Source organism: Brachyistius frenatus, unplaced genomic scaffold, assembly GCF_029030835.1.
Source record: "Brachyistius frenatus isolate BFR_SWC_R1_liver_20210118 unplaced genomic scaffold, ASM2903083v1 Contig_60, whole genome shotgun sequence".
Lineage (NCBI taxonomy): Eukaryota > Metazoa > Chordata > Actinopteri > Embiotocidae > Brachyistius > Brachyistius frenatus.
The window spans coordinates 1,147,193-1,159,713 of record NW_027210659.1 but is presented as its reverse complement, the minus strand read 5'-3'; the positions used below and the strand labels follow the sequence as shown (position 1 = coordinate 1,159,713).

General features: G+C 39.6%; 1 protein-coding gene across 1 annotated transcript in view; it reads right to left on the bottom strand.

Annotated features, from left to right (window-relative positions):
* The window catches only part of LOC138625234 (protein unc-13 homolog B-like), a 140,951-nt gene that overhangs the window by 55,829 nt on the left and 72,601 nt on the right, over positions 1–12,521 (bottom strand). Inside the window, exons 12-16 of the mRNA XM_069706015.1 lie at positions 3,836–3,855; positions 2,219–2,265; positions 2,032–2,107; positions 1,356–1,449; positions 379–384 (exon numbers count right to left, since the gene is read on the bottom strand). Of these exons, the coding sequence (XP_069562116.1) occupies positions 379–384; positions 1,356–1,449; positions 2,032–2,107; positions 2,219–2,265; positions 3,836–3,855 (243 nt within the window). The remainder of the gene's footprint in view (positions 1–378; positions 385–1,355; positions 1,450–2,031; positions 2,108–2,218; positions 2,266–3,835; positions 3,856–12,521) is intronic.

Below are 12,521 nucleotides of genomic sequence, written 5' to 3'. Positions count from 1 at the left end.
ATAATAATTTACTATAAATAGCAAATCCGCTGACATAGTACGCTGAAGTACATTTGACTGAAACACATCAAAGAGCACATTTAGTGAATTGGACAAGCCTAATCTCTAATATCTGAGTGAAAGCAATCATTTCCCACAACAGTTTTTTAGTAGTTTTTAGTGTAGAGTAGTAGTGTAGGCAGTTGTTGACTTGCTAAATCACAGCGAGATATTTAAAGGACACACTCTCTGAATATTAGTCAGAGGAGGAAAGTTTGTCTCAGTGTTTTGAAATATAGATAAACAATGATTGATTATTGTATTTGATTTATGTATTTGTGCATGTGTGCATGGTCGTGTCAAATACCAAAGCGGAATTTTCACTTGTCTTTTACTCACCATGGCCTGAAGGAAAACAAGGAGAGGAAGACAGTGTGTGCAAAAAAAAGACATAAAGAAGAAAGGAAAGGTTATAGACAAATAATCAGATTATATCCTAGGTTTCAGGAGCTTTAACTTTGAAATACATTATTCAGTGCTAGCAAACCGATTATACAACATTTGGTGCAACTGTACCAGAGCTGTTTCATGTATTTATAGTTAAAGTATCAAATTTGGTGATTTTGGCAAGGTTGACTCATCTGTTTATTTTCCAATACTGATACAAGACAGGCCATTTATGGGTCATTACTGCTGAAATCCATAACTATATCTGTTATCAAACATCAGGTGCACTGCAATGCAAAGAGAAACAAAAACTAACCCAAAGCAGTACATAGTAGAAATGGCCACCCAGCAACATAGAAAAACCCATCCATATATCACCAGCTGTATATTATCAGTTTTGAGTTTGGTCAGGAATAGAGCCCAGTAAATTTCTTTCACATTTCTGTTATCTATTTTTATTTTTAAATATTGTTATCTAACCAGATAACCTGATTGTAAATACACATGATGGAGGTACAGAACATTGGCATTGTAAAGCCGACAACAGACCAAACCTGTTACAAAACTGGTAGGGTATGGATGGTAAGTATGTAATAATTGATTTAGTGTATAAAGAATAGTTTTGGTGGATATGTGTAGCAGGCATGAACTTGTGGCTTTGAGGAAAGATAATATTGCCAAAGTCAACACATCATTCAAGCAAGGTAAACTCAAGAATTGATGGAGAAAGAATGGTGTTGTGATTGTGTGTGGAAGGTATGAACTTGTGAGTTTGAGCAAAGCTAATGTTGCCACAGTATGTAGGCACAAGTCATACTAGCAGGGTATTCTCTAGAGGTCGCAGAGAAGGAATGGCATTGTACAGCATGTATGATCTTGTGGCTTTGAGCAAATATAACGTTGCCAAAGAATTGAGGCACAAGTTGTACTAGTCCAGATATAAAACAGGGTGTGACTAGTGAGAGGAGTAGTTCTGGGATGCCAGGACCACTGTTGAGCTGTCCCGAGTTGTCGTGGGCGTAGCTGAATGAAACACCGGTGACATCCTGTACACTCTAATCTTGTTGCTAAGACTACTATAGATATAAATGTTACTAGGTGGTTTCTTACTTTGGTGGATCAGCATAACATGCATTGTGTTAGTATAGAATTCGGTGAATTAGTGAGAGGTTTGGCAGATAGTAATGTTGATTCAGTTGACCCTTACTGTGTTATTCCACATTAATTTGGCACTTTATGTGCTATAAAACTAACATACACCAGACTTTCTTGAAGGTGTCAGTAATTAGCGACTTAAAATTATTTTATTTATGCTCAAATATTAAACATGTCTCAGCTGACTTGACAGAGCATGCTGTTCATTCTGTAACCTGTATCATCATTTTAGTTAAATTTGTCAATACATTGGGGATTTTATGTAGGAGAAGGAAGGAATTTAGGGTTAATCTGATAACATCTTCTTTTCCATATCTATCGAAATACTTATCATTCATCCCTATACCTACTTTATCCTGAACAGAGTCACCCTCTTACTCTAAGGCATCTGTATTGACCAGGTTCAAAATTATAATGTCAAGTGGCAGATATTGAGCAATATATACTGACCAGTTCACTAACAAGAGGAATAGGTCTCCTCTTGGGGAGGTCTGGCATGCTGTCAATGCCAAAAGTTGGGATTCCCCTGTGCAAAACAAATAAATACCAAAGTGCATTGATCAGTATTTAAATAAAGACAATCCATTGCAAACATTACATCAGGAATTAATACTCTTTTACTGACACTTTTACTGACCCTTCTTTGGCCCATTGGTGCTTGAGATCACCATCTTGATTTCGGTTCTGAAACAGAAGGTCGTAGGTCATGCGTTCAGCCATAGAAATGCTAACAGTCTTCATTGTTTTCATGACAATAGTACATGCACATGCACACACACAAAATAAAGGAAAAAATAGAATGGAAATAAGTAGACAGAAGCACTGGGACAGAAATGCATTGGTAGAGCTTCAGTATTGCATGCCAAAGAGGTCATTTATTGTCCCCATTCATACATGAGTGTCAAATCTGTTTTTTCCTTGAAAAGTAAATATGTACTAAATCAAATATGCTAACACACCAAATATTGGCTTTTTGCTCCGAACCATGTTTTTTTGTTTTGACAGTTAGTTAAGAAAATACCACAGAAACATGAACAAAACATACAAATATTTGACAGGTAGTAGTTTGACAGGCTCCTCAATTCTATGTTTTATTACTACTGTGGGCTTATCAATACTTATATATACCTGTATGGGATTCTAACATTTAGAACTGTGTGATAGCCGCACTCACAGCCAAACAAGGAATCCAAGTTGGTAACCCTCTTCCAGTCACACCTTTAGTTTAATTTATATTTGCAATTAAATTGTGTTAGTCTAGTTTACTTATGCTTGGTCACTGCATTCCACATTAAAATAAATGACATGACACATGGGTTTGTTTTGTTCATCCTACTTATAATTAATTTAGTATTTTTTTTTTTACAGTATATTCGTTTTGTATTTGTAGTGTGCACATTTAATACAATTGTCAACATGTTTATCTTTAGTTGAGTGTTCTTAAATCAAACTTTAATCTTTTGAGTTACCAGTGCTGGAGGTGCCACTGTTTGCTGCTACTGGAGGACCTCTTGCAAGGCTTGAGTAAAAGATGTGCTTCAGGAAGTAAAGGTCTTAAATAAAGGAAATAACTAATCAGTTTTTACCAAAAGCCTTCCCATGGGGGAAAATGTATTTCTTTGTTTAAATATTTTGTTGGTTTCTTTAGAATGTATTCATTTTTGGTATAATTGACTTGAATATTATTCAAATAAGTATACCATTCAAGTATTAGCCCTGTTTTTGTTAGTTGTAGTTCAGTTGGTAGTTTGGTGTTTGTGTACCCCTTTTGTCTCGAAATGTTCTGATCAGCCAGTATTTGTGTTCCCCAGTGTGTCTTGTTTGTTAGGTCAATTGGATATTGTCAGTTGTTGTGTTGTGTAGCCTGAGTTGAGTTCTGTTTAGTTGACCATTTTTATGGGCTCACACTCTGCAAATTACTTTCTTTTTTGGGAAAATAAAACCTATTTTTCAGGGGAAAACACCTGTCACTCCTCTTGCCTGCCAGCTTACAGACTGAAACAGCAAATGTTCCTAATAGGGCAGATATGAGGCTGACATTTCATAAAAAACGTTAAGCTATTTCATTAGCTTTGTGAGTATTTACCAAGATCTGACAGCAAGTGATGGAAACACAATTAAAAGAAAAATTAAATGAAGAGAGAGCTTAAACGATAAAATGTCCAAATAATATAGAGAACATTGAACAGAAAGAACATCTTTCAAGATGCTATGTCTGTAATTTTAATGGGTGAGGAACCACAAAAGAGGAAACCTGATCTTCTCGACTTCCATCTGTAAAACAGCATGAGAGAAAAAGAAATACCAAAGAAAAACAGTCATGGACTACTTTGACTCATCGTGAAGCAAAATAACAAGCCACACCTTAGATTATGAATTTTTTTGTGAATGCTTGAGTCATGATAAAAGCAGCACGGCCACTGAGTTTTCAGATAGATGGGGTCTGAGATCATAATTATTTCATTGACACATAATTTATCATGAAAATTACTCTTAATTCCTTTCTCTTTCATCTTTGATGTCAGGCATGCTTTCCAATGAGTTAATTGACGTTTTCTAATTGAGCAAATGGGCCCTGTTGATGCCTTGGAGAGCAGTAAGGGACTTGTGAGTGGCAGGTGATAGATTACGCTGTATAGGGTTCAAAATTACAATGCCAGCTGAGACCATTTGGTAAAGTAAATACCCATGGGAACTTTTGATACACAGGCTTATGCAGAACCGCTGGGTGAACATACACAAAGAGCATACTGGTGATTGTCCTTTTATCAATGTAAATAACACATTTCAGCAAAACATTTCAGCAACAGTGAGAGGCATTGATAAAAGAAAGGTGGGGAGGAAAAGGAACGTTCTTTTTTGGACAAAAGAGGGAAATAGGATCACAAAAAGTTAAATAATGAATCTATTACGTTCACATACAGTACAATATTAAAAGGAAAGAGACATTTATAGACACTTGAATGAATTACAATACAAAAAATACCAATGCTTCTTTACCCTGAGGGTTGTTTAAAGCATGAAGATTGGGAATAAATCAGGAACAAATAAGAAATAAGTGATTTAGGTGTACTGTATTTCTCTTTTCCTCTTAGACTCAAAATGGATCAATGACTTATTTAATGATATACATTTTTTTTTTTTTAAATGCACATGACAAAGCAACACATGCTCCTGACTTAAATTTGTGTGATGACTACCTGTTTCAAAGTTATCCTGAGAGAAGATTGACATGTTCATACTGGCAAGGCTGCGCCTGGTCTCTCTCTTTTCCCGCAGAATCTGCTGGAAGCTTCTTAGACACTTAAGTCTGCGTTTATCCATCTGGTTTATCTCTATCAATGGCTCTGCTGCATCTCTCGCTCTTTCTTTTGGTCTTCCCTCTAAGGCCACAGAAACGTCTGTTGTGGATTGCTGTGGCACTTCAGTTTTTCCCTCTTCCTCCAGTACTGCAGATTCATTAGCCAAGATGGAGAGTGAGTTTAGTTGAGCTTTAACACAAACATCTGCAGGACCTTCTGCTCGTCTTTCTGAAGGTTGTTCTGTAAGATCATTAGGTTGAGGCAGTTTTGCAGTGCTGCTTAAGAATGGGTGAAAACAGACTGAGAGCTCTTCAGAACATGGGGGGTTCTTATCCAAACAAGCAGGATATTGGCAAGTGTCATTGGACTCCAACGTACGGCTGTTGTTGTCTTCTTTGAGCATAAGGTCCACAGAGAAACTATCTGAATTATCTGAGGTACTGTTTTTGCTCAATGCATTACAATTATCCACCACTTCACCTTTCTGAGTTTCATCAGATTTGTGTTCATATTGTGCCTCATACCTTAAAGGTCCTGTAGGCAACTTAGCTGTGCACAGTTCAAAATCCAGCGATATGTCATAGTTTGTTTCTTCTCCAGTATTAACGGCTCCAGGAACTTCAAGTTTGTGCAATGCACCCCGTAAGGCAGAGCTAAAATCAAGTACAGTTCGTCCTATGCATTTGACATTGAAACCAGCACCTTGGACATTTGCAGTGCCAGGGTGATGGAGATGGTTTCCTAAGCTTTGGTTACTGGCTTCACACAGCCTATCCACATCACCTCTAGTGGTACCTAAGGATTCCTCAGTCCACGTCACTGGTGAAGACTCCTCATAGGCTGAAAAAGTTTGGACTTGACAGTTTGACGTGTCGTTCAGATCATTTGATTTCCTGTTGTCAAATTCTTCTGCGTCTTCATCATGCTTATCAACTGAATGGTGGACAGAACTTTTAAGATAGGACAAATCAGAAGCAAAATCATATCCTACAGCATAGATTTTAGGGTTATCTGTAGGAACATAAATTCTAGACTGACTTTGAAGCTGTCTCATCCGTGACTGCCAATTCTCCATGCTAGAAGTGCTGGCAGGTGAGTTGTAATGCATCCCAGTATGAATAGAGAGATTTTCTGAGTTTCTTGTAGTGCACTGTCCAGATGTACTATATCTTCTTGCTCCTCTATAGTGATCCCAGCTATCAGGGATCCCAGCTCCTTTAAAGCATGGAGAGCTCTCACCTTCATGCTCCTCCAGACCTCTGTCCCTGAGGGGAGCAGTTTCCCTATGCCACACAAATTCCTTTGCCACACGTTCTGGTTCTACAGTGATAGTCCACAGTTCCTCCCCATCATCAGCTCTTTGCTGCTTTCTTTCGAAATTACATGATGGTATCTCTTGGTCTCTTTCAGACTTGGAACTATGACCAGAAGAGCTGGTGCTTTGACAATCTTGGCCATCCTGCCTTTCAAGGTAACCAAAGCGGACCTTTCTTGCCATAGCACCTACTGGGATATCTGAGCTATGGTCAGAAGTGTCATCTGGTTCCTCCAGTTCTTGATAATCCGCTGATTTAGAAATTAAAGACACAGTTGACTCTTCTGCCCTTGGTAGCGGTAATTCTCCATGTCGGATATGGGGCTCATTGCATACTTGACAATCGAATTTTGGCGTTGCATTTCCTAAACTGCTATAAGCACTAGCAGGCCTTATGCAGGGGGCTGGTCGATCTCTGCACCCTACCCCTGACCAAGTACTTAAATGTACACCTAAACCAGCCTTGTTGCTTGAGCAAATACTCTCAATCTCCAGCAATACAGCATCTACACAGGAGGATACTTCCTCAACTGACCCCCGAACCGAGGTCAGGTAATCTCTTAGGTCAGAGATTTCCTCCTGGATCTTGTTGATCCCCCTCAGCTCTTTTAGGATGTGCTCGATTATGGCACTTGACACCTCTTTATCCTCGTCCTCTTCCAGCACTGTATGTGGGGTAGCTCTATTGAAAGTGTAATCCATACAATGACCAGTTGAATATAGTCTCTTTGGCGGAATATGAGGTGAAGTGAAATCCCTTCTAGCTGCTGATGCGAATTTTGTACCATTCATGTCTTTACTTATTGAACTGCGCAGTGGTGGTGGTATTTGCTCAGGTGTTTTCTGAACACCTTCAAAGGATATTTGTGTCCAATTTGCTGAAGGTCGGGAGGTTTTATGCTGCAAAGTGCAGGGTATTCTGATACATCCCTCTCTGTTCAACTCCACCTCTCCTACACATGGTGGACCCAGCGCTACTCCATATCCTTTACTGTAAGAGACCTTTGGAGGGTAGGACTCAGCTCTTGGGCTAACCTTTGGATATACACTTCTGTGCTCCTTTCCACCCTCATGTGTTACCCCCTCCTTTTCTTCTTCAATACCTGAATAATAATTATGGGAATCTGGGACATGCTGGTCTCCGGAACCTTGCAATAGACGATGTATTTTTCCTCGAATAACCAGTGCTACCCTGGGATTTGGAGCCCTCTTTTTGGATGGATTTACTTTTGACTTTGTGCCACCTTTAGGGGCAACACCTGCTCCATGTTGTCCATTGAAGAGATTCCTGGAAAACATCTTCTAAAAAGAGCAGACTGTTCTCATTTTGCTCCGCACACCGTCACTGGGAAATACAGTCAAAAGGCTTGTAATATCATAGTTCATCATTATAGCTTTTTGACAGCTTATTCAGCCCAGCCACTCAATTTCATGTGGCCCATGACTAAAATGGGAAGACAAAAAAGAAAAATACATGTAAACACTAAAATTACTGTAACATCCAAATCAATTGAATACTGGGGAAAAGCAGAAGATATTTGAGGAATTACATTCCTTCTTTAATGAAAATAAACCTCTGAGCAATCATCAGATAGGAAGTAATATCCTGGTCAGATCTCATTCGTCAACTTTTTAAAGTTTGAAATACACTAAAATATTGTGTAAATAACACTGGAACAAATAAGCTTGTCCTACAGAACACAAACATGTTTTTCTCAACACATTTCCTCTTCTTGCCCTTATATTATGTCACTTCTCTGATTAGTATTTAAAAAAATGTCCACACCATACCAAAAATCGAATAACCATTCATAACTGACTCATCATGTTAGCATCTCCTTCCTCACTGTGCAGGAGCGTAAGGTGAGGTGTGGTGAACCTTATGAAAGCTGCCAGCTGTGATGTTGTGACAAGAAGGTTTCTGAAGGAATTCACAGACCAGCTCTCCGGAGTCTCCACAAAGATCTTCAATCAATCACTGTCCAATTCCATCATCCCACCCTGTCTGAAGTAATACACTATCAATTTTTTTTTTATTAGCGATGTGAACGACTACTGTCCAGTCGCTCTCACACCGGTCATCGTGAAGTGCTTCAAGAAGCTGGTCAGCAGTACATCAAAGCCAGCCTCCCATCCATCGACCCACACCAGTTTGTTTACAGAGCTAACAGGTATACTGAGGATGGCATCGTCACTGCTCTCCATGCTACACTCACCGACCTGGAAAACCAGGGGAGCTATGTGAGGATGCTCTTGATAGACTTTAGCTCTGCCTCCAACACCATTATCCCGAGCAGACTGGCCACCAAATTTAGGACTCTCTCTCTCCATCTGCACCTGAATTAAGATTTTCCTGACAAACTGCCCCCACACTGTCAGACTGGTCTGTCACTTCTTTCCCATCATCACACTCAGCACCGGCTCCTCACAAGGCTGTTTGTTGAGCCACATCCTCTACTCCCTATACACCCATGACTTCCTTCCAACACCATCATAAAGTTTGCAGACGACACAAATGTGATTGGACTAATCTCAGCATGAGCAGAAACAGCCTACGGCAATAAAGTCCAAAGACTGATATAAGGGTGCACAGCAATAACCTCATCCTGAACTCCACCAAAAAAAAAAAAAAAATCATTATAGACTTCAGGAAAAAAAAAGGTTGACCTGAATCCACTTTTCCTTCATGGGACTGTGTGGAAAGGCTCTCTGACTTCAGCTTCCTGGGCACGACCATTTTTGAAGATCTCCGCTGGACCAACAACACCACCACAGCAGTAAAGAAGGCACAGCAGCGACTCCACCTGCTAAGGATTCTCAGGAAAAAACACCTGTAAGAGAAGCTGCTGTTGTCCTTCTACCGCTGCACCGTACTGCATTACCACGTGGTATGCCAGCTACTCAGCTGCGTAAAAGATGAATCTTCAGTGTCATAAACGCAGCTCAGAAGATCATCGACTGCTTCACTGCCCACCTTGGAGGACTTATCCAGCACTCGCTGCCTCAGCAGAGCAGCCAACATCCTGAAGGATCCATCACACCCTGGATCCAGTCTGCTCTATCAGATCATGGACAAACAGACTAAAAAACACTTTCTACACCACAGCCATATGTGAACTAAACGTGCACTAGAAGCCATTCTTCCATGCACCAGACAAAGTGTAAATGTATTTCCATTGATAATGTATTTTTAACCTGTTTGCACAGCACATGCACATTTTAAACTGATTATGTACTCACGTAGACATTCATATGCATATCGTCCTTGTTACATTTCTACCTCACAATTTCCATGTACATATCCATATGTATATAAATTCTGTTTACGATCGGTTTTGGCTCCTTCCATGCAAATACTGCAATGTATGCAGTCCTGTACATACTATTTAACAACTGCACCACCTGCATACATCTGGGTTGGACAAACAGGCACGTCTTTTTATCTTTTTAATCTTTTATGTTGTATTTGTATTTTTATATTGCATCTATTTTTGATATTTCCCTTGTGTTGCACTGACGGTTGGGTTTTTTCAATTTCGTTCTACCCTGTTCAATGACAATAAAGGAGTTTGAGTCCAAAAGATGAGCAACTGTGTATGAACACATTTGGTTCTTTGATAAAAGTGTAAGCTTGTCGACTCAACAGCATAAGAGTTCCAACAGTAGTTTATGTAAAAGGAAGGTTATTTGTGCGACTTATTGCAGAATCAATTACACTTTGGTTTAAATCAACTACTTCTGGATTCTGGATTGATTTTGTATAAAGTTTTCCACTGTTTTGATGTTTTATTTCAATTGCAATAAACAAAACATTCAAAATGTGCTCTCACTAAATTACTAATAACTAATAAAAAATATATATTTCTTAAAACAATAAAATGTCCCTCTTTCAACATTTGATATGTTGTCTTTGGCCTATTCTAAATTAAATATGGATTTCCAAGATTTACAAATATCACATTCTGTTTTTATTTGCATTTTATACATCGGTTCTATATTTACTCTTTCAGAGAGATGTTTGGAGACACCCAGGAGCTCCAAAATTTCCACACGCTCAAAACTTCAACATAAAATAAGTGTCTGATCACAACTTCTATACCAATGCTGTGAGCTGTTGAGGAGAGGCAGCACAGAGCTGGAACTTCTTTTTTCTCCTGCTTAAATATTGTATGCAAGCTCAATGCCAAGCCATATTGGCATGGGCAGGGAAACAGAGGCAGACATATTGTATGGTATGCACAAAAATGCTCACTCTGTAAATGGGATAAAATGATAGTTTGGTGGGCAGTGCACAATTACTTAATTTATTTTCAGTAGCCTTATTCTTAATTATTCTGGCCTGACATTGCAATGTGAAGAGGAAATGTGTTTTTCTCTGGTAAGCAATTACTCTGGCACTTTATATCACACATCAAATTCAGATGTGACACAATACGATTAAGGCATTTAAGTTTTTCGCTTGAACAATATTCCCTGATAATATTCTGCTTTTTATCAAATTGAACCATTTAAAATTCCCCAAATGCCTTTATCTTTAGCTTAACAGTTTACTTAAAACATATATTTCAATTATCTTTGTCATGCATTTTGTTATTCATTCTAAAATAAACACTAAATACCTACCTTATGTAGAAAGAAGAGCTGATGTAGTATATAACAAATCAGAGGAAAGTTTGGCAGCGTATTCCAAGCACCCTTCAACAGAGCCTCTACAATCCCCAGTGAACATAAACAAATAGATTTCAGCTCTTTCCTTAATTTTTTAAAATATCCAAGTTGCGAAAACAAATGAATCCCTTTGTCTGGCAATCCACTCAGCTCCACAATATATCTTAAAATATTTCTGAATTAAACATGATTAAGTAAGATGAAAAGCTGCCCGGTTCTCCTTCGCTTTTATCATGATGGGCGAATCACTTTCAGTCACTTTCCCTGTATTTATAGCTGCTTCCGTCCTTCTTGATCACAGCGCTCACTGACTTGCTTCCCAGAAATCTCTTTCACTGTGATAGCCTGTACCACAACACTGTTTCTCTGTCTCTCTCTCTCATCTCCTGATCAAACCACCCTTCTCCTACTCCCATTAGCTCCACCGATCTCAGTTTGTTGCACAGCCAACAGACTTGCAACATTTTTTGTGCTCACTCTCTCTTTTCTTTCAGACACTCTACCCTTCTCTTTGTTCCTTCGTACCCAACCACCCCAGACTATGTAGACTATACACCTTAAGGAATAGACGGTCATTAATTTTTAAAGTGGCGGCTCACTTGATAGCGGTGTGTGTCTGCCGAACCACTCGGCAGACACACTGTGAGGTAGTTTACATGTAAAGTCAATGCACAGACGCGAATGGTTGCGAATGACGCGAATTTCCGTCGGGCAGTGCGAATGACGATGGAAGCGGCCGTCATTCAGATGCATTTGTGCGACTACGGATAATATTATGAACCCAGACACAACAAGTATAAAACAGAACTAGTGGTTAGTTCAATGGTGGATGAAGGAAACGGTACTGTTTTTAGGGAGATAAGGCACGGAGATAAGCCCCGCCCCCTTTCAGGCGCGAATGCTGCGAATTACCCACATACATTTTCAAGCGGCAGCTCACTTGACCGAGTATCAGCAGCTGACGGCTCACTTGACCGCAGTAAGACACACAGTATAGCCCGGTACACACTAGCAATGTCGGCTGTTTTTGTCAGCTGTCAACTAAAGGAACACTTCCTAAAGCTGCATGTTGGGAAATACAAGAACACAACGCTCACTGAATTCAAGGTGAAGAGAGCCAGATTCGATGAAAAGGCTACTCTGCCTGTTCTCGGCTTCGTACCCATCGACAAACCGATCCTCAAGCATCGTACGAAGTTGCGTACCTGATCGCAAAGCAGGGCAAACCACACACCATTGGTGAAACATTTGTGAAACCAGCTGCGTTGAAGATGGCGAATATCATGCTGGGAAAAGCTGCTGAAGATAAGTTATCCCAAATTCCTCTTTCAAATGACACGATCAGCAGCAGAATAGACGACATGAGCAATGACATCTTGGCTCAAGTAGTTGCAGATCTGATTTCAAGCCCAGCAAAATTCAGCCTCCAACTCGAGACCACCGACGTTTCCAATCTCAGCCAGCTTGTTGTATTCGTGCGCTATATGAAAGACGACGAGATAAAGGAAGATTTTTTATTTTGTAAGCCTCTTACAACAACAATCTTTCGTGGAATATGGTTGTCTCTGAAGAAGTCATCCACGAGTTTCTTCACATCGACTGCCTTGGCCTCCAGCCATGCTGGGACGACACTCTGGTTTTGGAGCACTGGTGAA